Genomic DNA, 25,038 nt, shown 5'->3' on the forward strand with positions numbered 1-25,038 from the left:
CTTACTTGGTTGGCATTCCTACTTGTTTTTACTTTTTATGCAGCCTCTTACTATATGTAATCTTAACAGATCATAATTAGCATCAGGGGCATGAACCATCTTTATTTACATTATGGGTTGCTCCAGTGGCACACTCTTCAAAGTACATCATCAACAGAAATAACAAAAATGGACTTAAGAGAAAGCTTGAAGGTTTTTTTTTGCAATGGTAACTATACTACAGTAAATAAAAAAGAAGAGTTAAAATAATTTAGAAAATTGAAAACATTATGCTGAATGCTCATAGACTATATTAGCTTTTTAATTTTGAAGATCTTCAGTAAAGAAACGTCTTCATTTGGTATAAATTTTTCATGCCTTGTATATAGCACTGTTCAAAGGAACTGTATTAAAATGGTATCTGTCTTTTTCAGACAAGAGCAAGTCAGTGTTCTGTATCAGAACATACACATAGTGGAACCAAGATTAATCCAGCCCTATGAACACGTCATTAAGAACTTCATCCGAGAGATCAAACTTCAAAGCACGGAGATGGAAACCTTAGCCATTGCTGTAAAAAGGTATAGTAAGTCATGTTTCTAGTTCAGTTGCACATTTTGTTTTTCTTTCATCGCACTTGGTTATATAAATTACTGTGAGTTAAGACCAAACGGTACCAAACACTATTCTCATAAACTGAGCTTGAAGAGTATAGTTAATAAGCACATACATGTCGATAAGCAAAGCTTAACAGCTTGCAAATGATTCCCTGCTTATATTTTTGGATATGTTCTGGATCAAATTTTTGAGGCTACATTCTTGTGTTTAATCCTGTCTCTCTTTTAAGGGAGACGTGGAGCTACTGGAGAGAGTCCAGTGTAGGGCTACGAAGATGATCAGAGGGCTGGAGCACCTGCCCTATGAGGAACGGCTGTGAGAGCTGGGCCTCTTCAGCCTGGGGAAGAGAAGACTGAGGGGGGATCTTATCAATGTGTACAAGTACCTGAAGGGAGGGTGTCAAGGGGCTGGGGACAAACTCTTTTCAGTTGTCCCATGTGACAGGACAAGAGGCAATGGGCAGAAGTTGAACCACAGGCAGTTCCGCTTGACCGTGAGGGGGAATTTCTTCCCTGTGAGAGTGATGGAGCACTGGAAGAGGTTGCCCAGAGAGGTTGTGGAGTCTCCTTCTGTGGAGATATTCAAGGTCCGCCTGGATGCAACCCTGTCTAATATGCTCTAGGTGACCCTGGTTGAGCAGAAAGGTTGGACTAGATGATCTCCAGAGGTCCCTTCCAACCTTACTGATTCTATGATTCTGTGATTAGTGCATAAAATATTTTGATTTCTCTTCCTTGGCTGTAGCACTGAGTTTTAGCATGCATTCCTGTTACATTTTCATTTAACAAAACTTATTTTTGCTTCTCCAGCTTCAAGGGATGTATTTACCTATTGTAATTACTTGATACTTGTTGTCTTGCATCATCACTACTGAAATCGAACAGATTTGCTCAGAGGGATAGTTCTTTGTGTGATGATGAAAGATACTGTAGTTATTCTTTTGAAATCTTTTCATATAAAAGCACAGGAGCCTTATCCGTGTAACTTAATTTTCAAAATGCAGATGTGATTTATTTCATACTAATAATCTGTTATCTACTATTATTTTAAATAAAATTTGCCTGTATTTTCAAATTAATTTGTGATTTGGACTCACAAACACACCTCTTTCAAAGTCTGGACAGTGTTCAGTTGTTTGTGTCCCTCTGTCTAATTTCTTGAGCTTAGGCAGGCAGATATGTTTAACACAAATTTTCTGAGAAGTGAGAGTGTAATTCATAAGCCTATATTTACTTTTAAATTTTAGAGCTCAGGATAAAGCAGCAGTTCAGCTCAGTGAGCTGGAGGAAGAGATGGAACAACGGATACAGGCTGCAGAGCATAAAGTTAAAAAGGAAGTGAGTATTTTGCATTTACAAAATTTCAGTTGCCAGACTCCTGGTGGTCTTAAGAAGAGATAATTCTTTGATCCTGATGGCCTGATTCAAGCCACTGAAGACAGGACCTGGAAGAAAAGAAGTTATCCAGATGATAGGAGATAGAGCCACTTAATGCTCTTCCAAAGAAGAGTGGGTACTTTGGTTAAACAAATTCCTCTACCTCACCCCTTTCTCACAGAATGGAAAAGGAGAATTTTCCTTTGTTTATTTGAGTTGAGTATTGGAAGCAGATTGGAAAAATGACCTCACACCAGGAAAGATTGGAATCTGTTTCTAGTACTAATAATAGATGAATTTGTGTAGAAATTAAAGCTTAGATCATTTATTCTTAATTTGAGAATCTGCCTGGAGTAGTGATATTTTCCCCTGCTGGTACATTCAGATCCTATAATTACATTTCAGAGAGCTGTAGACAAGGGGGAGGATATCTTTGATGAAAGTAGGTGTAACCCTGGACCTCTTGAAATTGATGGGAAATTCTCTTTTATTTCGGTGTGCTGAAGTTTTAGCCATTGTTTCTGTCCACTTGTAGACTTTATGGCAAAGTATAAGAATCCTATTCCTGTTACTTATTGAATGATACAGTCGAGCACCATGTGCTTCTGTAATTCTAAGTATAAAGCAATACAATAGAACCACCCTAACTTCTTGTCTGCTTCAAGTTAAACGGTTATTATTCGCATATGATAAACCTAACTTTACAGGAATTTTTATTCTTTGCATATTGTGAAACATTCTAACATGGACATCATAAATTCCACAATTAAAACACTGTGGCTATTATTATTGCTGTGGTAGAACACACAGTATACTGAACATTTTTGGTATGGATTCTTTCAGCAAAGCATTTGCTGAATAAGCAGCAGCAAAGTGTAAACAGCAAACTTGCTGATTTTAAAGGGTTATGGTAACTGATCAGTGGAATAGATAGTATTCTGATAGTTTTGTTTCAGACTCTTTTCTATACAGAGGGAAACACTCCTACCATAACATGAGTCAGTTTTTACTAGAAAGAAAATAAGATGGCATAAAAATGTTAAAACATCACTTCACGAGAAAGTGTATCATAATATGTTTAACTGATGATAATGCAACTCTCAATGCAAATATACTTCCTGTTTTGAAAAATAATAAGCACTTACGTTCAGGAAACAAATACATTTGTTTTGGAAAATGTCCTTTCTTGTTCAAAATGGTAAGTCACTGAAACAAGGTTGAAGAATCTTGTTCAATACTGTAAAAAGATGAATGTGTACACATAGGAAATGCATACTTGTTTAAGAACCTTCACAATTATGTACTAGCAATATGTAAAAACACATCTGTGTATTACCCATTCATACTCAGAGTTTTCATGTTCTAAAAAGATTGCCTTATGATTTAGCAAAATTCCTTGTAGTTTGCAATGTTTATGCTAGTAAAAGATCTGTTCTTTGGCTTGAAGTGCTTTTTGTTTTATTATTATTAAAAAAAAAAAAAAAAAAAGTCTGGGAGCAGCCTGAAAGTCATCAGCTTAAGTCTTCAACTTGTCTGTGACTTGCGAACATTGGTATTTCTCCTTCCATGCCTAGATATAAATATCAAAGAAGGGCTGTAACTTGTTTCTCACAGTGCTCTTTACATCTTTGCTCTTGAATAGTTCCACTTACTCCACCTGCTAAAACGCCCTGAGAGTAAATGTGAGATATTTACTTTGAGGGATTGTACTAAGCCATTAATCTTAATGCCTGTACTCAGCACCATTGTTTGTCAGAATGATCTCATTCATGTAACTGCAGCACCTTCCTCTGCGCGATAGTATCTGCAGTTTGAGTGTATCTATCCATATGTTATTTTCTCTTTAAGAGAAGCAAACAGTTACCAAACAACTCACGCATTAGTAATCTGCATAGGTGCCAACAGCAAGAGAATTTGGCCTAAAATGATTACTTTGATTATCAGTTTAATACGTAGATGTCAGCATAACCTAGGAAGGAACCMGCACTGTGAGCAAAGTCACCGTGTGTCTTTCTGTTTCTGCCTGAAAACCCAACTGGTCTCATTGACGTGGTGTATCAGTGCTGGATACGGGGTTCTTGTGTAGCCAAACTATGTACTCAGATACCAGGGAGTGCCTGGGGTGAGCGCATGCTCCTAGGTAGCCTTGGAGAAAAACCATTCTTTTTGCTGTCAGTTCAAAACTGTTTTGGGAGTAGCTTTCTGTAAAAATCTCTTGGTTTTGATTAAAATAAAACCATCACTTACTAGGTTTAATATTCAGTCCAAGTCTACATGAATCTATATTATTAAAGATGCTGTCATCTGCTACCTTTTACAAAGCTTGGGCCTATAATATTCAAACATTTACAAGGGATAAATTTTAAAAGATAAGCAGGAATAAATAAATAACTGATGGTGGTACAGTAATACTATTATTAGAATGCCGTATTTTGAGCCATAGAAAGCTGGTTTGAAAAAGAGGATTAATTTCCTAGAGTATGTGTAACAACGATCTGTGTGTGTGTTTTAAATAYACACAGGAAAAATTTGAACAACACTTCTTCAGTTTATTTAAGACATTGGGAATGTATCTTTGCTTCCAACTGTTTAATATTTCATTTCTTTGAATATTTTATGCCTCTGAGAATACAATATTTATTTGAATTGAATGTCAATCATAGAATCAATATCTTTGGATCCTAAGAAAGGTGTCCATTGGCTTAATGGAAAGACAAACTTACACAAATCAGTCTAAGAGCAGAATGTTTGGTTTTTCAAATTGATAACTGCATTTTTAAAGAAATATTTGAAACCTGTCTTGACTCTTAATATATTACAGGAGAAACGAAAAGCTGAAGAAGCACTAAATGAACTGAAGCGTCAGTATGATACTGAAGTTGGGGATCTTCAGGTGACAATAAAAAAACTTAAGAAGGTAAGTGGCTTGAAGTTATAGCTAAAAAATTGTAAGAAATGCCAACATAATGAAGTACCTTCCGGAAGATGGATAATCACAACTATAGCTTTTAATTTGATGTATATTAGTAATAGGCAACTTTAAAAATAAGTTTTAGACTGTGCTGATATTAATTTTGCAGTTATCTTGTTTGCTTTTCGTACATTGGAAATAGTCTAATATGTTGCCTCTAAATATTTGTAATTCGTAGAATTAGATGAAATTGGCAAGGCCAAATATAGTAATGTGCCATATTATAATTAATATGATGCCTTCTGTCAAAGAAGTCCAGTTCATAGAGTCATAGAACGGTAAGGTTGGAAGGGACCTCTGGAGATCATCTGGTCCAGCCCTCAGCATAGCCTGTACAGGGACTGAACCCGCGACCTTGGCATTAGCAGCACCATGTTCTAACCAACCGAGCTAAACTGCAAATGTTGATGTAGGGGTGTGTTTACACACTAATCTTAAATTGAAATCAAAAGTAGAACTAGTTATTGCTAGTCTGAACTTAAATCCTATGTGAATTTTTCATTTGATACTGGTTTATCTTACAGAGTTAGGTATCTCAGCTATAAATACTGTTTTGGATTATTTTGTAATCTAGCTTTAATTTTGTGATTAGCTTTTGCTATAAATGTTAGCAACATTATAGCAACATTATAGCTGTATTAAATTACAGCGTTGGTAGAAATGGGTACTCCCATGAGAACTAATGAAAGCTTGTCTACAAATACTGTGGCGAATTGATGAAGTAGCTTTTGTGTCACTAGTAATGCAGAATAAATACATCTAGCAAATCTACAGAGTGCAAAGTGCATATTAAACATTTTTAAGTATTCACTTAAAAATTAAATTATGAAACTGGAATTTTTTTGGCAGGAATGCTACTTATGCAGTTGGGGAGACAATGGATTTTAAACTTCCCTAACTGAACACATTTAGTGGTAATTTAACAGGACATACATTACTTTTTATGTTCTTTGAACTGAAACAGTCAAGGATATGCATTAATTGTGCATGTGTTTATTCTTTTAGCTGGAGGAGCAATCCAAAAACATAAATCACAAAGAAGATGTGATTGAACTGAAAAAAAGGATACAGGATATGTTGATGGTAAGAGATTAACATATTAATTTAGCCTTGGTGTTCAGTACAGAATGTTCTTTTATGTTTTTTCCTGGTGTTTTAGTGATTAAGCTAGAAATATACTTTCTAAGTTATTGGTTGGTGAATGGGGATCTTCATCTTGAGGGGGAAGAAATCTCTTTAAATGGATACGTGTTTCAGGTATAATATTTAGAAATGACTTGAAATGATATAGTCTCACTTTTGGATAGCGGAATGCGAAAAATCAGAATTCGGTAATGTTCTTATGTGGTAGATTATTCTGATTGTTTTTATTTTAGCATCACAATATGTCAACATTTTATAGAAGTTATTGACAGCTGGCATCTAACTAATACTTACTTTTTTTTTTTAAAGGAAAATCAGAAACTTAGGAAAGATCTTCTAGAAGCACAGACGAATATAGCTTTTCTACAGAGTGAATTAGATAGTTTGAAAAGCGAGTATGCAGATCAGAGTTTGAACACTGAGAGGTAAGCTACTTTTATATGATAATATTTTCAACAGGAGGAGAAATCTGTTGTCCATTGTAGTTATTATGTATGCAGTTGGTAACTTTATTTTGTTAGTTTGCCATAACTGACAAGTATGCATTTGACAGTGTACAAAGTATACCGTAACCACTGTTCACTGAAGTTATCAAGGCTCTGAAAGAACAAGCACTTGACACGATACGAACTTTCGTAATCATGCAAGGAAGCACATTGATTTTACTTGGACTTCAGATAGGAGTAAGAGTTACAGCATCAGACGCTTTTTTCCCCCATGGCTCGCACTTGGCTGGGTAACTCTGTGAATGTCCGGGAAAATAAAGTTTGAAAGCCTCCCACATCAGTCTCAACAATATTTTCCAGAAAGCAAACGAGAGCGGCTTCCATTGGTTTAATGGTGCCTATATGACAGTTTCACAATACTATTATCTTCATTCACAGTTTTTGTTGACATACAATGGCTGAGATCCATGAAGTTATCAAATTCTTTTGTTTTGCATAAAATTTCTTTTAACATATTTCAGCAGTCTGAAATGTAAAAAGAGAAAAATATGTATTCAGAAAGATATTAAAACGTTGTTATTTTTTTCTCTAAAGTACACTTACTACCTTTCAAAAATGTGGACTGTTGAGTTTGTCCTCTGCCAAAGAAGACAAGAGGACCTCTGCAAAGAATAACTTACTTATTTTTTTTTACAGAGATCTAGAAATGATCCGAGAGTATACTGAAGACAGAGATAATCTGGAAAGACAAATTGAAATACTTCAGTAAGTTCACAGTAATTCAGAGTTTTATTAACAGATTTTGTCCAAAAGTATTTAGAGGTCAACAGTTTTCTAGTTATGTAAAAAACTTGATATTTTTTACCAAATTTCATCCAAGTCAAATATTGAAATGGCCTCAGTTCTCATAGGAAGAACTCTACAAATATACATCATTTCATCTTAAGTTTGTGTTTCTGATGTGACAACAGTTCTTGCTATGTCATCCGAGTTTAGTGTCCTTGGTATTTAATCTCTTCCTCTTCAAAAGGAAGAAAAGGCATATCACATTTTGTCTCTTCAAAACCTCAATTTTAGAAGTCTAGATTCATTTGGAGTGACATTAATTGCCTTCTCAATTTCCTGTGTTTAGCCTAAAGTAGTGGTGCACCAGGTGTTTTTGGTTTTTACATGTAAATTTTTGGCAGTCTGTTCATGATGTCTCTCCTTATGCCTTTGAAAACACTTCTGTTATTTTACTCTCTGCTTATTAAACAGAGACATAGAGGATCATCTTATGCCATTGGTTTTTAAGCAGACCTCTCCACTGACTTAAGTGACCCAAAAGGATTAGCCAAAACTGACACTTTATTGAGTTCAGTATTTGGTAGTATGTGACTACTGAGTCAATAATATTTTGTTTTTCTTTCCTTTTTTCACTAGCCTCATTGACTTTAATTTATTTATAATAAGCTGAATGAGATCTGAGTCTCTTCATGCTATTCTCAATATTATTACTTGGCTCCTTTTTTATTGACTTTATTTTTCCAGTAACTCCCTGTCTTATCGTTATCTAGAAAGTACTGTGTGCAGTGCTGTACAAGGCACACTCAAAGAGATTTTTGTTTTTTAAGGAGTATCACGGTGAATAGTTTCATATTTTTAATTTCTTAATCGTATCCTTTCTTTCAAGTAGCCTGAACGTCTACCCTTAGAGTTTTCTCTGCAGCATTTGAAGTGCAGTTGAATTTTTTTCTCAAAAATGGCTGTTCCAGTTTACTGCCCCATAGTGATTTGTTACAACTGTTCCTACAGTGTTGTCCTTATTCCTCAGCTGACCGCAGAACATGTTATGTCATATAAGCATGAAGTGAATCAGCATTTCCTAAGCTACCACTGGAGTTAAAACTCATAAGGCTTTTTTTTATCTACAGTTGTTTTAGTATACAGAAACACAGTTCTGGCCCAAATTATTGTTTAGTGCTCATCTGAAGAAAAAAATGTTTTTTGATATGTTTTCAGATTTTCTTTGTTATATATTGCATTGAAGTTTTTTTGCTGTACTCAGGCAAATGTTTCTCTGTTAGATCAGCTAATAGAAAGCTACATGACAGCAATGATGGCTTAAGAAGTGCACTGGAAAACAGTTTCAGCAAGTACAACAGGTCACTGGTATGTAATTATATTATTCTTTAATATATAAAATTGTATATTTTAATTATTGATTGAAATCTTAAGTAATAAAATTTATAGTGATTATTATAAAACAATACAATTATATCATGTTTTACTAGAAGGTTTTGGAAATAATAAATTGAGTACAAATTTGTACTTCAGTGCATACTCAGAAAACAGTTAATTTCAGTGAACTCATTCTGAGTTTACACTTGAGTAGTTGGGTTTTTGTTAGAGTTTGCTTGGATTTTGTAAAATAACAGAGCTTATTTTAGAGCACTGCTACTTTGTGAAGTGCTTTAGAAAATAGTAAATTTTTATTTGCTGTGGCTAAATATATCTGATGAGGTGAGTAAATCAGCAGATCTCCTTTGTGCTGAAGTGAATGTGTTTATATTGTTTATATTGAAGTGCTCTACAACTGAAAATGCACTTTCTTAGGAAACTGCTTTCCCCTTAGAGAGGTTTCCATCTAATCTAAGCTTTTATCAAGGCACATTACAGGACAAAGGAATAGCAGGGACCACTGGTAGTACAGAACTCAGACCATTTCTGGCTATCCCTGCTGTACTGGGGCCTATTTTAACAATTGTAACTTACCACCCTCCAAAGCAGAGCAGGAAGGATTGAAGGCAATGAAAATACTTATCTTAGTTTGTCATTTCATCATAGTGGGAAAACTTTTAGCTCTAAAGCCAATGATCAGGCAAGGCTTCTGTCATCACAGAACCAGCCAATTGTTTCAGAAGGACAGAGCCAGAACAATGGGCCCACAGAGAGAATATTGGCAAGAAAGGAGGAAAACAGCAGTCATTGCCTGTTTCCAGCATACCCTGTCAGTGAATGTGAGTGCCTTTTGCTGATGCAGGCTCCCAGATTTCACCACAGATACAACAAGAGATATAATTTCCTTCCTCTATGCCCTGAAACATAATGAAGGGAGGCAGGTTACAGAGAAGAGAGAAGAAACTGTTCTCAGTGAATGGGAATTTAAAGGACGGAGGACAGAATGTATGAAATACTTTGTCATGTGCTGTCTGTTGAGATCTCTCTTCTCTGCAATGCCACTCAAGAACCAGAAAGTATCTCTACTGGAGCCAGCTCAGCCAGTGATGTTTTCTTTTGCATCTTAGTCATCAGCATGCATGTACTGGTTGTCTTTTAAAGAACACAAGGATAATTATCTTGCCTGTTCTCCAAATATTACTTTTCAAAGTTCATTATTTCGAAGTGTTAAAGGCATCATCATTGACACTGTGCTCTTGGGAAATTCCATTGCCTTTTGTGATTGAGTGTGGCCAGCAGATCCAGTGTTAAAGCGACAAGGGAGACTAAATGATAATCTGTACTGTGCTCTAGGTAATGTAATGTGTTGACATCCAGTAGCATTTAAAGGAAGAGTTTTAATTAAACGTAAGCAGTTGAATATACGTGAAAATACACAGTTAAAATTTTGAGGATTTACACTTTTATCATGACAAACATAGATGCTTAAATTGTTTTTATCAAACCTATCATGTATTTGTTATGCATCTGTTGCAGCGGCTAACAAATACCTCACCAGGAAATACCATTTCTAGAAGCAGTCCCAAATGTAGTGGTGGACAGTCTCCTCTAAACCCACGGTACGACAGGTAAGCCAGTTTTGCTTTTACTAAGTTTGAACAGGATAGAATATTGGAAATACCTTGGAAGACCAAATACTATAGCGTAACAGAATAATTCTGTCTGATTCAGAAAGAATGTGTGACCTGTAGCATTTGATCCGAAGTTTAATGAAATCAACAGGAATTTTCTCAATTACTTCAGAAAGCTCAGGAGAACTCTTTTCGGTGCTCACCTATGAACTTGCACAGAATTCAAACAGCTTTGTTTTTAAGCTTAGACTATTTTGAGTCTAATTTATTTCTCAGTCTCCTTGCCTGTCTCCAAGGAGCCAAAAAGCTACTGAGGACCTCTATTAAGCAGTTTCTTCAGTACTTTGAAAATAAATTATTTTTTTTGTCTTTAGCTTGAATGTCTGGTTTTTCCCATATAATAATTGTCACAAAGGTATTCAGGCCTAATTCTTCAAATGAATAAGCATCATCATCTCCCACTGATGTGCAAGAGTAATAAAGGTACTTGGTATTATTATTGTCACAGAGAACAGAAAGTTATCTAGATGCAAACAGAAATGATCAGTGCTGCTTTGGTTTTATACTTACTGGATATAAGTCGTTCATCAGAACTTCTTCAGTTTATTGCAAAGACTCTCATTGACCTCACTGAGTATTGGATTCTGCCTCAAATGCTGTAGAACTTTTTTTTTTTTTGGAAATAAGTGAAACTGCCATTAAAATTGTGTGCTCTTGTCCAACTGATACTGTTCTCTCTTACTCTTTTCATGTTACTTTAAACTCTTCAAACTCTACAGAGATCTTTAATGGAGTTCTTATGTAGCTTGTGTTTTATATTTTGCCAGTGAGTTGAATATCTTATGCAGGGGTTAAGTTGGCTTCTACTTCATACTAATAATAATGAAATTCATTCAGTACTGTTCCTGATTCTGCTATCTCCATGTGAGAGACATGTTTGCTGGCTATAAACCTTTGCCTACTGTGAACTGAGTCCTTCTGCTGAATGCAGATAAAACCAATTCCCTTATGTTGGACCCTCTGCAAATTTTGGAAGATGTATCCATTACTAAGCTGCATATTGGACTGAGTAATTTTCTGAGGCTAAGGAAGGAATGAGTAAAACCTATTTAGGAGGTTTAGTGATATCCTTCTCTGAGAACACTTATTAATATCTTTTGGTGCAATCCTTTGCATTTGAATGAAAGTGAGACATACAAGCATACTTCTTTAGAAGAAAGCTTATGTGCTAGGGATAAAACTTACAGTTAACAGGCATGATTTAGTAGTATCAAAGGAGAGAGTGAGATATAAATTTCCCAAAATACCTTGTTCATTTTCAGCACTTTGTCTCCTAACATCCAGTGTTCGGAAATACTGATTTGCATTTTAACATGTTTTAAGCAATTTACATTTCTAGGTATACTTTAGGTTGCATTAATATATCTTAGTCTAGGTTACTTTAAGCACATATGCAATTCCAACTGTTGAATCCATGCTTCAGTGATGTTGAAAATTGACTAATAATATAGGCTTGTGGGTGCTTGGATACAAATAGCATGGATATTGTGGTATTCCAAAGCAAAGATCGTGCTCATTCACATGAACATTGATTACACTGGGAGCATGGAAATACGACAATTCTGAATGTTGTTTCACTCAAAAAACGTTACCTCTAACATCTCTTTAGCCACTTGCGGAGGGAATTATACTGGACTCGGTAACAGCTACATAATCCCGAGAATCCCCTCAGATCCCCTCACAGGGCAGTGACATGTGCCTTAAAATACATAGCTAGCATTTCCATCTATTGACTGTTTCAGAATGGCTCAGATTTTGTTAATAAAAAGAATTGTAAAATAAAATGTTGTTGCTGGTTTTTCTTTTTTTTATTTTATTTTCTTTTTTTTATTTTTTTTTAAATACTTTTTACCAGATCTTCTCATTCTTCTTGTGTGGATGAAGAGTATGATTCTTTAGCCCTTTGTGACCCTATGCAAAGGATAAACTGTGAGGTTGACAGCTTACCTGAGAGTTGTTTTGACAGTGGTTTGTCTACTCTGAGAGACTCAAATGAATATGATTCAGAAGTGGAATACAGACAAAGGATTTTTCAAAGGTCACAATGTATGCAAGAAAGCTTTGGTGGTGATGCTTCTGATACTGATGTAAGTGCTAGACTTGCTGTATTTATAAGAACAACTTTGCAGACAGAATTAGCTTCCCTTTCTTAAAATGAAATGGATCTTTCCTCTGTGTATTTGGGTTATATGCATTTAAATGGGATTACTGAGAACTTTTCTGTAGAATTTTACTCTTAAAAAGAAAAAAAGAAAGAAAAAAAGCTGTTTTGATGATTTGGTTAGACTTTAATCGACAATTTGCTTTTCAAAGTACATTTCATATTTTTAAAGGTTGTTAAACAGCCTAGAGACAGAAGTCCATTTTCTAATTAAAAAGCAATACCACAGAACTAAAATAGGTTTCAATTGAAATGTTTTACTATGCTACGGCAGTGAATAGAAAGATGACGTATATAAGAATAATACTGTTAGTGTGTGCGTCAGCTGTCAGAGCGCTTTAGAAAGGGTTGTTTTCTCCATTTTGATGGAGAAATGAAGATCTTTAGTGAAGACTACACAGCAAGAGCAGCATTAACGTTAGAACACAGATTTTTTTATTATTATTATTGAGAGCAGATCTTTGACTGTATTCAATCTGTTTGCTGTTAAAAATGCCAAGTAGTAGTGCTAATTAAAGCTATCTGCAGGATTCTATTTAGTTCTATTTAGTTTAGCTTAAGTAGGAGTACTCTGGATAAAAAAAAAATTCTTGTAGAAAAAATTTTGAGTAAGTTTTGGTTTTGAAGTAATTTAGTATTTGTTTACTGTAATTATTTTTGAAGTTGAAGTTTTTCTTATGGAAATCCCTTTGCCCTACGTGGAAGTGGTTAGTTTAAGAACTACTAACAGTTTGTGTCCCCCAAATAGCAAGCACATTTAATGACAGAAAATGTGCTGTAGTAAATAGCAAATGTGCTGTTCCACTGGTGTCTGGATCAGGAAAATTCTGATCAAGTATCTTTTGGTATATGTTAAGTGTTCTCGAGTAGAAAAAAGAAAGACATAAGCAAATACTGAAATACATCATGTAATACAATTGTCTTTTTGTACCTGCTGTAGTAGTTGCAGTTAATGTTAGTTTTCAGATCTGGAGGTTATAGGATTTAAGAAAGCTGCATAGACACTTTTTTCATGAAAAAAGAATTACACAGCTGTTTGATCCTTTATTTAATCCAAACTATTAAGAACAGACATTTTACTGAGTCTTAGCTCTGCCTTTCCAAAAAAGCATACTTTTCTCACTGGAGCTACCACCCTGGTTTGTACTTTCAGGTTCCAGAGATCAAGGATGAAGAAGCATATAGTCCTGACAGCAGCAGTACGGTATTAGACTGGAAGCCTTCACAACCAGTAAGTCGAAGCAGCTCAAATGCTTCCACAAGGAAATACATATCTGCTATTCCACTTCAGGTAACAATTTTTTTTTCTTAAGAAAGAAAAAAGAAAAAAAGATAGAAGTGTATTGTAAGATTTCTTAAATGAAGTGAATCATACAAATTCTTTTTATTTTCAGTCAGATGCAAGAGAATGTACTCCAAAATACCTAAGTTCAGAGAAGGCTTACAAAATAGTTCTTGCTGGAGATGCAGCAGTGGGAAAATCCAGTTTCCTTATGAGACTTTGCAAGAATGAATTTCGAGGCAATACCAGTGCAACCCTAGGTATGGTTATTTTTCTTAAAATACTAAAATGAGTTTCACTACTACTCTGCTGCAAGTATGGGTGAAAAGAGCAAGCTCCGTTATCCCCAAGAATTTCCTAACCATACACATTCAGTTTCTTAGCCTATAAGATCTAAGTAACTACTAAAACCTGAAAATGTATAATTGCTATTTGGGGTAGAAAATAGGGTACTACTACAATTTAATTTCTCTGTATAAAGCACAAAACATGTTCTTGAATGATACAAAGCACCAATAAAAGAAATTTTAGCATGATGATCTTAGAACTGGTTTATAAAGTCTTTTTTTGCATTTTCCATTGCCATTCTGTCGTCTCAACTCTTTCTCACTTCTTTAGTCTTTCATACTATCATTTGGTGTCTTTCATTTTATTCTTGATCTCCATTTCTTCAAAATGTTTTTGAAGCTTTAGTTCAAAAGCTGCTGGAGGGATTTCTGACTGGCTTGTGTATATTATCAAAACCATCAGCTAACAGACTTGTCTTATTGATTCCAAAGACTGATTTTTGTCTTCTAGCAAAATCATAGCTATGCGTATTTGTTTTATTTACTTTGAGTCAGGATTTTTATTCCAACTGATTCCCCCACACACACTTTGGCATTTGAAATAGTATACTTTATGAAATATTCTCTCTTCTGCCACAAAACTATTCGGCAGAATAAAGCAGAGAAGGATCTTCTTGTTTGTTGGTCATAATGCTAAATTTGTATCAATGCTCTTCGGAAATTATGTGGGCAAAATATTCATTTAAACGTTTTTCTAAAGTCAAATGGAATATTAATTCCCGTATTCAGGGGATTACTGCATTTCAGGGTTATAGGAACTATTGAAATCTCACAATTTATTAAAAGAGATGTCATTTGAAATAACGATTATGCCATTTTGTATGGAATATTACTTTTCATTTTCTGTAGACCTGTTAGTGTTATTGATGTTTATAGAGTTCATATTGATTGGACTCTACATATTCTTTTTAGGTGTGGATTTTCAAATGAAGAGATTAGTTGTTGATGGAGAACCTACAGTGCTACAACTGTGGGACACAGCTGGGCAAGAGAGGTTAGTGATGCTCTGCGACTTAAGTAGTTTCAGTTGTTTTGTTTCTAAATGACATTTGTCTTTTTTCCTCTAGGTGCAAAAAAAGAGCAATTATTATATCGCCTTATTGTCAATATTGGCCATATGTGTCTGTAGACAGATGTGATTTTGCTCTGCTGTGACTGAGACAGCTGGAGCCTTTATCTGTTCACTATGGTGATGCATGAGATTCCTCTTATCTAGGCAGAGAGTACTAACTGAGATTCCAGTCAGCATTAATTAATTACATCCGTATGTCTCCCTCTCTTATATTACTATGGAGTAGGAGTACATTGTTTCTTCCATTGCTTTCTTTGTCCTTACAGACCTTTCTTCTGAACAGGCTTGAACTTAGAGATTTTTGTGAACACTTCTGCTGAAATTCCTGATCCTGATTTGCATTGTATTCAGTAAATTAAATATCTTCAATTAGGATAGAATCCTATGGATTTTTATGGAGCATTTGTATATCTATTTAAGTAATTTTCAAAAACTTTTTCTAAGAATTCACCTGTGAGAAAACACAATGTGGATGAGACAAATCTAGTAGTGTAATCAAGTAATGCTATGTTGTTAATGACATGAAATTAGATTTTTTTTATAAATGTGTCCTTACACAAATCTTCTTTTTTTCTAAAAGATTTCGAAGTATTGCTAAATCATACTTTAGAAGAGCAGATGGTGTCTTACTGTTATATGATGTAACATGTGAAAGAAGTTTTCTTAATGTACGAGAATGGGTGGATATGATTGAGGTGAGAACTTTAAATTATATACAGTTTGCAAACTGTATTTCACTGTGGTGTTACCTTATTATTTAAAGTGAGGAATATTCATGTATTTCTGTTGAGGAGCTCATTTTTTGGTTCAGAATTCCAGAGTCTTTTAGAGAGACTAACTTTATTTATAAGGCTTGAATAACTGTATAGTGAATTAGCCAAATTGCAAAGTTTTGCTCTGTTGTGACTGAGACAGCTGGAGCCTTTATATGTTCACTGTGGTGATGCTTGAGATTCCTTTTATCTAGTTACAAGTTAAGTAGAGTTCCTCAGGGTATTAAACTGTATCCTGACACATTCAGTCAGTGGTAAAATTGGTGCATTGTGATGTTTTGTATAAGAGCATCAGGTAATCAGTTTCCAACCACTTCCTTTTGAAATGAACGTGAATGCTAGGCCATTTCAGATATCTCTCTGTAGATGTCTTCAATATTCCTTGTATGCTCTGCATGTTAAGCTAGTATGTTAAATTCTATAAATTGGCTAAAGTCCAAGTGAAATTTTAAGTATTCTTTCTGTTCATCTTATTTGTTTGTCTGAATACATTTAAAGAAAAAGGTTTTCTTCCTGTACCAGATGCAGTTAATAGCAGGGAAAGTGGTTAGCAAGAATTTAATTTCCCCTTCTGACAGTGGGGTTTTTTTTTGTTTTGTTTTAATTATGGTAGCTGAATTAATCTCTTTTCCTGTAGTAATTTAGTCATACAACATTAAAATGTAGTGACTGTTTCCATTAGATTAATTGGACACAAGAAATTCCTTGTTGGCTAATAGGGCTTATAAGAATACATGCACATCTTTGCAAACTCATGTTTAAGCTGATGCTTAAATTATGGACTTTCTTATGGAAAGCTCTTCAGCATGATTTAAAAAAAATGTTTTTCGATAGTATGCAAAACTCTATTTTATGGGAAGGAAATCAGTACGATTACTTGCTCAAGTTACATGATGATGTTAGTGATCTTATATTCTGAGTGTTCTTGCAATAATGGAAAAAAGCGCTTTTCAGGATGCAACTCATGAGAATATTCCAATTATGATGGTGGGAAACAAAGCAGATCTCCGTCAAGCAGTTACAGAACAAGGACAAAAATGTGTGCCAATAAACTATGGAGAAAAGCTGGCCATGGTAAGATCTTTGTCTGCTTTTTCAGTATAAAATGCTCTAAGGAACTTCAGATTGAAAACTATGTGAAGTGACAGTAAACAAAAGTCATTTTCTGGTCATTAATTTCAAATTCAGCCATCAATATTACTGGACACTTTTCATGAAAATTACCCTGTTGATGTTGTGGTCTGGCTGAAGGCTTATGCCAATACCTTCATAATTGACTGGCACAATCTTCACAGTCTTTAAGTGCCTGGGTTGGGAGACTGAGCTTTTATGCCTCCAGAGAGAAATTGCCAAAGCAAGTATGACAGGATGAGGCTCTTCTCCTGATTTGTTCCTGTCCAGTTTGAGTGAAATATTTTCGTCTTCAAGACATTATCTTTTATTCCTGCCATGTCTGCAAAAAATGAGGGAGGAGTAACTCTCTGTTATAAATAAAAGTATGGACAATTTTTTCCATATTATTATTAGATGGTAAAGGAAGAATGCCTGTGTCCTGTGCAAGACAAGTGGGCAATAGACTCTTTGAGTTGAGCTTGCACAGTTGAATGATTGCACTAGGGCAGGTACTATGTCTGTAACTTCTGAAATAATATTCTTGGTTAAGCTAGAGTACCAGTTACTATGGGTAAAAAGTAGTTTCAGTAAACTCTCCTGAAACAACTCATTTCTCATTTTATAGTCTTGTTAGCAAGAAGATTTAGGCTGGACATTGAGACTGTGATTTGTTTCTAACTCAGTTTGTTAATTAAAATATACTGAATATAAAAATCATACAATGAGAATTAATTACATTTTTTCCAATGTAAAAGTGACTGTATTAAAGAATGAAGAGGACCAGAATGCAACCTGTTCATTTAAGTGGGTGTGTAATAATTCTTTGGAGTTATTGAGGGAACCATTTGTAAGTTAAAATATCTAGATAAAACCATTTAAGCTACACTGGCTTAACGTTTTATTTTCTACTCACAGACTTACAATGCATTATTCTGTGAAACAAGTGCTAAAGATGGTTGTAATATTGTAGAAGCAGTTCTTCATCTTGCTCGGTAAGTAGCCATGTTTCTATTTTCAAATAAACATATCTGTGTATGGTTTATAAAATGCACATTTTACAGATTCACACACGTAAGAATTAATAAAGTATATCCATGTATCTYATACTATATCTCATATATACTTACATACACATGAGACATTTTAATATGAGATATATAAAATTATATATATAATATGAGATATTCATGTATCTCATACTATATGCACTGCATACACAGTGTATACATTTTACATAGTTCTACATATAATTAAATCAAAATTCTTCCATATGCATTCATATGCATTTTGATTTGTCTACCAGATCATTATACATGGTATTATTACAGATAGTTCTAATGACACCGAGTTTCTTTGTTCTCAGTTTCTCTAAATTATTTAAAAGATGGTTTGTATCCATCCAACAACCTGGTAGTTATATAATAAAGTATGAGCCAGAGTTGTGCCTTTTACAACACTTGTAAACTTTCCTTATTACAGCCAACTCCTCAAAATAAAAGGCTATGTAATAAATCCTCAGTTTCTGAATTTTGAATTTGAAACACGGAGCCTAAGGCCAGAATTACATACCATATTCATTTAATTTTTGCAGCCGCTTGATAAAATAAACTTTTTGACGTTTGGTGGTTATTTGGTTACTTCATAGCAAAATACTTTATAATTAAATTGACTTGGATAAAAAGCACTGGTTTTCTGGGCATGATTTTTGTTTCTTCAGTCAGACTTTGAAAAGTACCTCTATAGCCAGGAAAACAAGTATGGCAGAGATGCAGCAAGAACGCAACCATTCGTTTATACCATGATGTCAGTACAAAGTAAATGATTGATTTGTTGAGTGACTGGTTTCCAGGAGTCTGCATGTGAATGCAGCAGTATATTTTGAAGTTGAGAACATAACAGTACAGTTAAGTAGCATTAGTCACAGTTGTAAGATGACCTCTAATGTTAACAAATGATACATTTAATTGTTTTGAGGATTAAGCTGTTTCTAGTTGGAGCCTTTCTGTTTTACAGAATCTCAAGTTTGCCTTAATTACTTTAGCAATCTTCAAATTCTGTATACATAAGCCAGAGACTTTATTCTGGAATGGTTGGCTGTGATTCCTTTATTGAAGACTTAGTAACTCTTATTCTTTGACAGAATATTTCTGAATTTTGAAATAAAATTTCTACAGGTACATTTCATTAGAGCAGATGACTTCTAGACTGTCTTGTTACCTCTTTTTAGGGTTCCTTTCTGCCACCATTCCTATATTGAATAATATGGTATTTTGAAAGGAATACCATGAAATTATTCTGCTGATGTAAGGATGACTTAAATTGCACTAGAATATAAACAAGAAATTTTAGAGCTGCCTTTTGACATTCTAGGAGGCCCATAATAGGTATACAAAATCAATAATCACATGTACATATACAACTTTTAAGCCTACATTTATAACAGAACATCCAACGATTGCATATTATTTAGTTTTATACTTTCAGCTGTGAACATGTTTAGTTTCTGTGGTGATAGTTACAGTTATCAAATTAAAGAAGAATGAGCTAGAAGAAAGGGAGAATGTGACACTGGTTATTGGGTATCAGAAGTTACTATGTTTCTGTCACTAGGAGTGATCTGTGTATCAATACTGATGCTATTTCCAAAGTAGAAACTAAAGACATGTTAGATTCCATGTACTGAAAATTGTCTTTATTTATATTTTTGTATATTTATTTATATGCTGTTTCACAGAAAGTTTATGAATTTAACTTGGAAAGCAATGACAGCAAGTAGTATAAGACATGCTGAGAGAAACAGAATAGTGAACATGAATAGGAATAAATGTATCAAGCTTTATCTCTGTTTATTTACAGTGAAGTGAGAAAACGAAGTGACAATGAAGATGATACGAGGTCAGTAACCAGCTTGGCTGGGACACCCGTCAAAAAATCACCGCTCGCAAAGAACTGTTGCAATGTTTGAATGACAGATTTTTTTCTGATCTAAATAACTTAGTTGTATATTTTTACTATTTTTTAAAAAAAAAGAATAAATGAAGGATTTCAATAATGTATTCTTTTTACTGTGGACTTGCACATTTGTGTATTTAGAAGCTGCATAACATGGAAAATCCAGCCTCTACTTTCCACTCACTTGCATTTATGCACTATGCTTTGTCCTTTAGGCCTTTGTATCATCTTTCCTAAGCAATGTAAGTCAAATGAAATGAGCTCAGAATCAGTGCTACAATACTTAGTACATATAATATTGTAATATATTTTACTTCTGTTTCCTGCTTGTTTCTTCATGGTGTCAGTATTTCTTAAATACAATATATGCTATGATAATGTCACATCACACATAGGCAAAGAAAGAATTCCAGCCTTAATTTAATCTCTTTTTGCTCTTACCTGCTTATCTAGTTTTTTGAAGGCCTTAAGTTACTCCATGATGAAACATTTCCCAGCAAAATTCCAAGTCATTAAAAGGTTTCCTACTTTCAAGAAAAGCCTAAATTCAGGGCAGGAAGTGAAATGGGACTCCCTTGGAAGTAATAGCAGCAGATGTATGGTGTTCTGTCATAATTACACAAAATCTAGTGAGTTAGAATTTTATTTAATTCTGAGGCTTGGGATTTGATTCAAAACTAAGAGATAGACTTTTGATTTGATCCTACACACATCAAAAATAAAAGGAATATTTGCACAGACCATCACAGTTCCAAATTCCAGAGAGACTATAGTATTTGTGATATGTAGGATTACTGAGATGAATTAATGATCCAATACCTACCTACCTACATGTCTGTTTAGACTTGGTTATTACTAGTATTTTGTAGAGATACAGATTGTCCTTTCTCCCTGTTTTTCAAATGTTTTCTATTCAGACACTAACTGAGGGATTGTCATAATACCAAAGAGTGTATTTTAGCTGATGTTCTTTATAATTTTTTGATGTTTTAAACCCACAGGCAAAAGAATTGCTGTACATGCAAGCATCTATATCAGCTGTTCGTTAAAAAAAATCCCTGGAACAGGGATGAACAGGAACTGCTTATCTTAATGAGAACAACATTGGCTGATTTTAAGAAAACTGAGTGGTAGGTCTAGGTGCCAGCATCTCTAAAATCTAAGTATTATTGCCTATAGAAGTTCCCAGCAGTCCTATATTTTAGTACAATTTGTATGTATTTCTGTGATCAGCAAACATGGTCCAATTCTTCTCAGCTTTCACTGCTTTTAATTGGAATGAGAAAGGAGCCCTTCCAGACCCAGCTATTTCTGTCTTTTCTTTGTATGTTAAGAAAACATCTCCAAGGTGAAGCATGGTTCATTAAATCAGCCTTGGATAGGGTTTTATGGACTGATAGGAAACATAGCTAGCAGCTGTTACTGTGTTTTATCAGTGCTGTGTCTGAACACTGTATGGCTTGTGCTTTTTTTAAGTTTTGTAAAATGCAGAGTTCTCAGAAATAGAATTGTTCATCACACTTAAAAAAAAAAAAGATATCTTGAAAGTAAGAGCAGCAGTGTTTTAGGCATCCTTTCAAACCTGTTACCCAGAGGAGCTAGTTCTTAAGCAACTAACGAAAAGTATGCTCTAAAGAGATAGAAGAATGTAATGCCAGATGAAATACAACATTTTATTTCACTTTTTCTTCTAGCCTTTTAAGAGGAAATATTTGATCTTTGTAGTATTGAGGCAGTCTTCATGTGCAGACTTACCTTATTCCACACAGAAGATTTCAGGCTTGTAGCATTCTCCAGCCTAGCACTACAGAAGCCTCACTGTAGTCTTGAGACTTTCTGGAGTAAGTAGCAGAGACTGAAAGAGGTGTAGGTGTACCAAGATTGGGATAGGAGACGCGTACATTGCTTTCTGAGGAGAAAAGTACAGTTAACTGAGCACACTGAGGGCCTCTTCTGTGTTCTTGTGTGTTTTAAAAAAAATCAACAACAAAAAGACCCACAACTCCTCTTTCTGCAAAAGAATGAAATGGAAGTAGAATACTGATGGGTTATACTTCCAGATGTTCTCCCCTGCAGCAGAAGGGAGAGAGGGAGATGAAATGTAAGTTCAAAACCTGTAGGCTTTAAAGAGTGTCTTCCCAGCACAGAAGGATCATAATTATAAGCTGTTTCTTTCATTCCAAAGTATTGCTCTTCCAGTGTTACTAGCTTCTCTTAGCTTCAAGGGCTTACACTGGGACTCTGTTCTACTGGGCGACAGCTGGACCACAGTATCTGACAGTATCTGTGGCCTTGGCCTGCAGTAAATGGGGTTTCCATAGAGCTTATTGACAGGGCTGCATTGCCAATGCATGTTAGCTAGGTACACAGAATCACACATAGTTGTTGGAAGGATTTCTGAAAGTAGTTTTGTCCAACTTCTCACTCAAAGCTGGACTGTTGCCAGCTGTAGATCAGGTTAGCAGTGGCTTTCCTAGAGAAGTTGTGAAACCCCCTAAGGACAGTGATGCCACCACTTCTTTGGGCAACCTGTTCCTGTGCTTGCACTCCTCTTTTGGTGAAAAACTTTTCCCCGTGCCCAGCCAGAGTTTCCCAGGTCACAATTTTTAGTCATTTCCCAGTTACATTGCTGCTACCAAGAGGATTTTGGCTGTGTTCTCTGCAACTCCCTTTTGAGTTGCTGTATGTTATTGGATCACTTGTAATTGGGTCACATAAAATTTGTGAGGTGTTGCTTTCAGATGCAGGTTCCAGATCCATACAGTTAGCAGCGTGCATGAATGTGCAGTTACTGCTTTCTAAGGTTCTTATAGTATGTATGAGAGTGCCACGTGAATATTCATGGCCGTAGAGAGCCTACCTGAGGGAAGTAATTTCAGGGACCTACTTTCACACCTATTTTCTTTCTGCAGGATTGGGCCATGGATATTTTGGCTGCTTCTCATTTTAATGACCAAAAATTGCTCTCATGTTGCCTGGCCAAACTTTATAAATGTTTCTCTCTCTCTCTCTCTCTCTCTCTCTCTTTTTTTTTTAAGATATGTAACTTTTATTTGTGTCAGATAAAGCAACTTTATTTTTAAAGAGTGTTTTTTGGTTGCTGTTTTTTGAAGTAAGATTAAGAGTTGAAAACTATTACCTTGGTACAGTTTAACGGTATCAAATTCAAATGCAGGTATAGCTTAGCTGGGACTGTTTTTAGAAATCCTGCAATTATCAGTTGCATCAAGTCTGTGCATTCCCTTAACACTAGATAGAATTCATGGTGAAGTAAGAGAACTTGGAATTAAATCATTTGTTTAAATTTAGAAATGGAAGCAACTATTTATATGTGGAAATAATGAATTATATAAGGCTTTTAATTGCTTTGCTTTGAAAAGTTACTTTGCCTTCCACTGGAAATATAAAACAGCAGACATCAGGTTTATGCTCTGCTATGGTTGCACTACTGAACTCTTCTGGTTTTTGTGTTATTTTAATATTTAAGAACTGCTCACTTAATTGCACAAACTTATTTTGTTAGCAAGTGGATGTGTTCTCTTAATATACATACTTATGCTAAAAAGAAAAGCCTTTTGTGTTTTTCCTGACAATCTGTAAATAAGATTATTTTTATTAGGGTGACATGGAAGTATTACTTTGTCCTGCATTGTTTTTGACCCTTTTAACTGCAGTGTAGTACGCATTTTTGAGGCAATGATTTCTGTGAGATACTCCAAAAACATTCTGATCAAGAGTATTCTTATCAAGAGTATTCTTACATCCACTTCATGCTTATTCAGCATATATTAGTGGCTTAATAAGATGTGCTGTAACTTCTTTCTTCATTGTTTTTAGAGTACGGTTATGACCTGACATTGTTTAAATGTTTTTCAACGTACCGTTTTTTAGTCAATACAATGATAGCATAAATAGTTATGTCAGCAAAAATGAATTTTACATCTGTATTAAAATCTGTTAAAATATATTCCAAGCAAACTGTCTGCGGGCCACTCCTGCAGGGAGGATGTGCACCCAGGCAGGTCCCCTGGGTTAAGGTGAAAGGTTCTGTGGTTCTGTCCACGCGGCGGACAGTCCGTTCATACGCAGGGCCTGGGACAGAGGTTTCATTCCTCCCCAGCCTGCAGCTGCGTAACAAGACTGGGTAACCTTTTAGTGGAGAAAGTGACAGGCACCTTATCTAGCAGAAACCAAAGGGAAATATTTATTGATATAGTCAAGGCACTTTATTTCTTAGGGAGATAACTGCTTCCAAGATGTTTTTGGTTGTGGCAGGTAATTGAAGACGCGATACAGTATATCAGCTGCAGTTTAAATGCCATTAACGTGCCCTGCTATGTTTGTTCCTGTGTATGTTTCTCACTATTTGCTATTTCTCTGACCCTGTCCAGGCTACTCATAGTTTGTAGTAACTTTTAACAACAGCAGAGATTTCAGTATTTCCCTCCCACTGTATTTCTGATCAAGACTAATTCTTTCTTACCAGTACCCTTAGGGCTAATAACATCATGACTCTGGGCCATTTTGTTCCACATACCTCATTATGTGAGAAAATGCTCATTATGGTTAGACAAAATTCAACACAGCCATGCAGAATGTAGATTTGAATATGTTACAGAGTTTGTAAAAAGATAAGCCCTTTTTTATAGTTTCAGCCTGTTGAGTTATAGGTAGCTGGGCATAAATGAAATTAGTCATTATGTGGCTGAGTAACAAATAAACTGCAACTGTGCAGGTTTCCTAGTGAGTATAAAGCAAAGTATTTGAGATAAACTGTATTTTCATACTTGTATGGGGATCAAATTCTGTGAATGTTGGTTGTCTGTGCCAACTTCTATTAAAGACTGTATATTATATAAATAAGCAGGCTGTAAAGTGCAAAAACTTTTGAAATTTAATTTATACTGTTTACAGGTAGAACTGTGGTGTTCATGCAGTTTGTTCCTCCTCAAAG

The 25,038-nt window shown here is 35.0% G+C and overlaps 1 protein-coding gene across 1 annotated transcript; it reads left to right on the plus strand.

Annotated features, from left to right (window-relative positions):
* The first annotated feature begins 470 nt into the window (after positions 1 to 470).
* Positions 471 to 23,104, plus strand: RASEF (RAS and EF-hand domain containing). Its single transcript, XM_085313463.1, has 16 exons — positions 471 to 560; positions 1,844 to 1,934; positions 4,795 to 4,890; positions 5,950 to 6,027; positions 6,397 to 6,512; positions 7,230 to 7,298; positions 8,600 to 8,684; positions 10,230 to 10,321; positions 12,240 to 12,471; positions 13,699 to 13,836; positions 13,940 to 14,087; positions 15,087 to 15,168; positions 15,827 to 15,941; positions 16,974 to 17,093; positions 18,048 to 18,124; positions 19,989 to 23,104. Exons 1-16 carry the CDS (start codon positions 532 to 534, stop codon positions 20,095 to 20,097), a joined length of 1,677 nt encoding a protein of 558 aa, XP_085169589.1. The 5' UTR covers positions 471 to 531; the 3' UTR covers positions 20,098 to 23,104.
* The last annotated feature ends 1,934 nt before the right edge of the window (positions 23,105 to 25,038 follow it).

This window comes from Rhea americana, unplaced genomic scaffold (assembly GCF_003343005.1).
Source record: "Rhea americana isolate MKP2758 unplaced genomic scaffold, rheAme1 scaffold_11, whole genome shotgun sequence".
In the NCBI taxonomy this organism is placed as follows: Eukaryota; Metazoa; Chordata; class Aves; order Rheiformes; family Rheidae; genus Rhea; species Rhea americana.

Coding starts and splice junctions, on each gene's coding strand:
- RASEF (XM_085313463.1), top strand. CDS start 532: ATGGAAACCTTAGCCATTGCTGTAAAAAG. Junction 6,513..7,229: donor CAGAGTTTGAACACTGAGAG/GTAAGCTACTTT, acceptor TTTTTTTTACAG/AGATCTAGAAATGATCCGAG. Junction 12,472..13,698: donor GTGATGCTTCTGATACTGAT/GTAAGTGCTAGA, acceptor TTGTACTTTCAG/GTTCCAGAGATCAAGGATGA.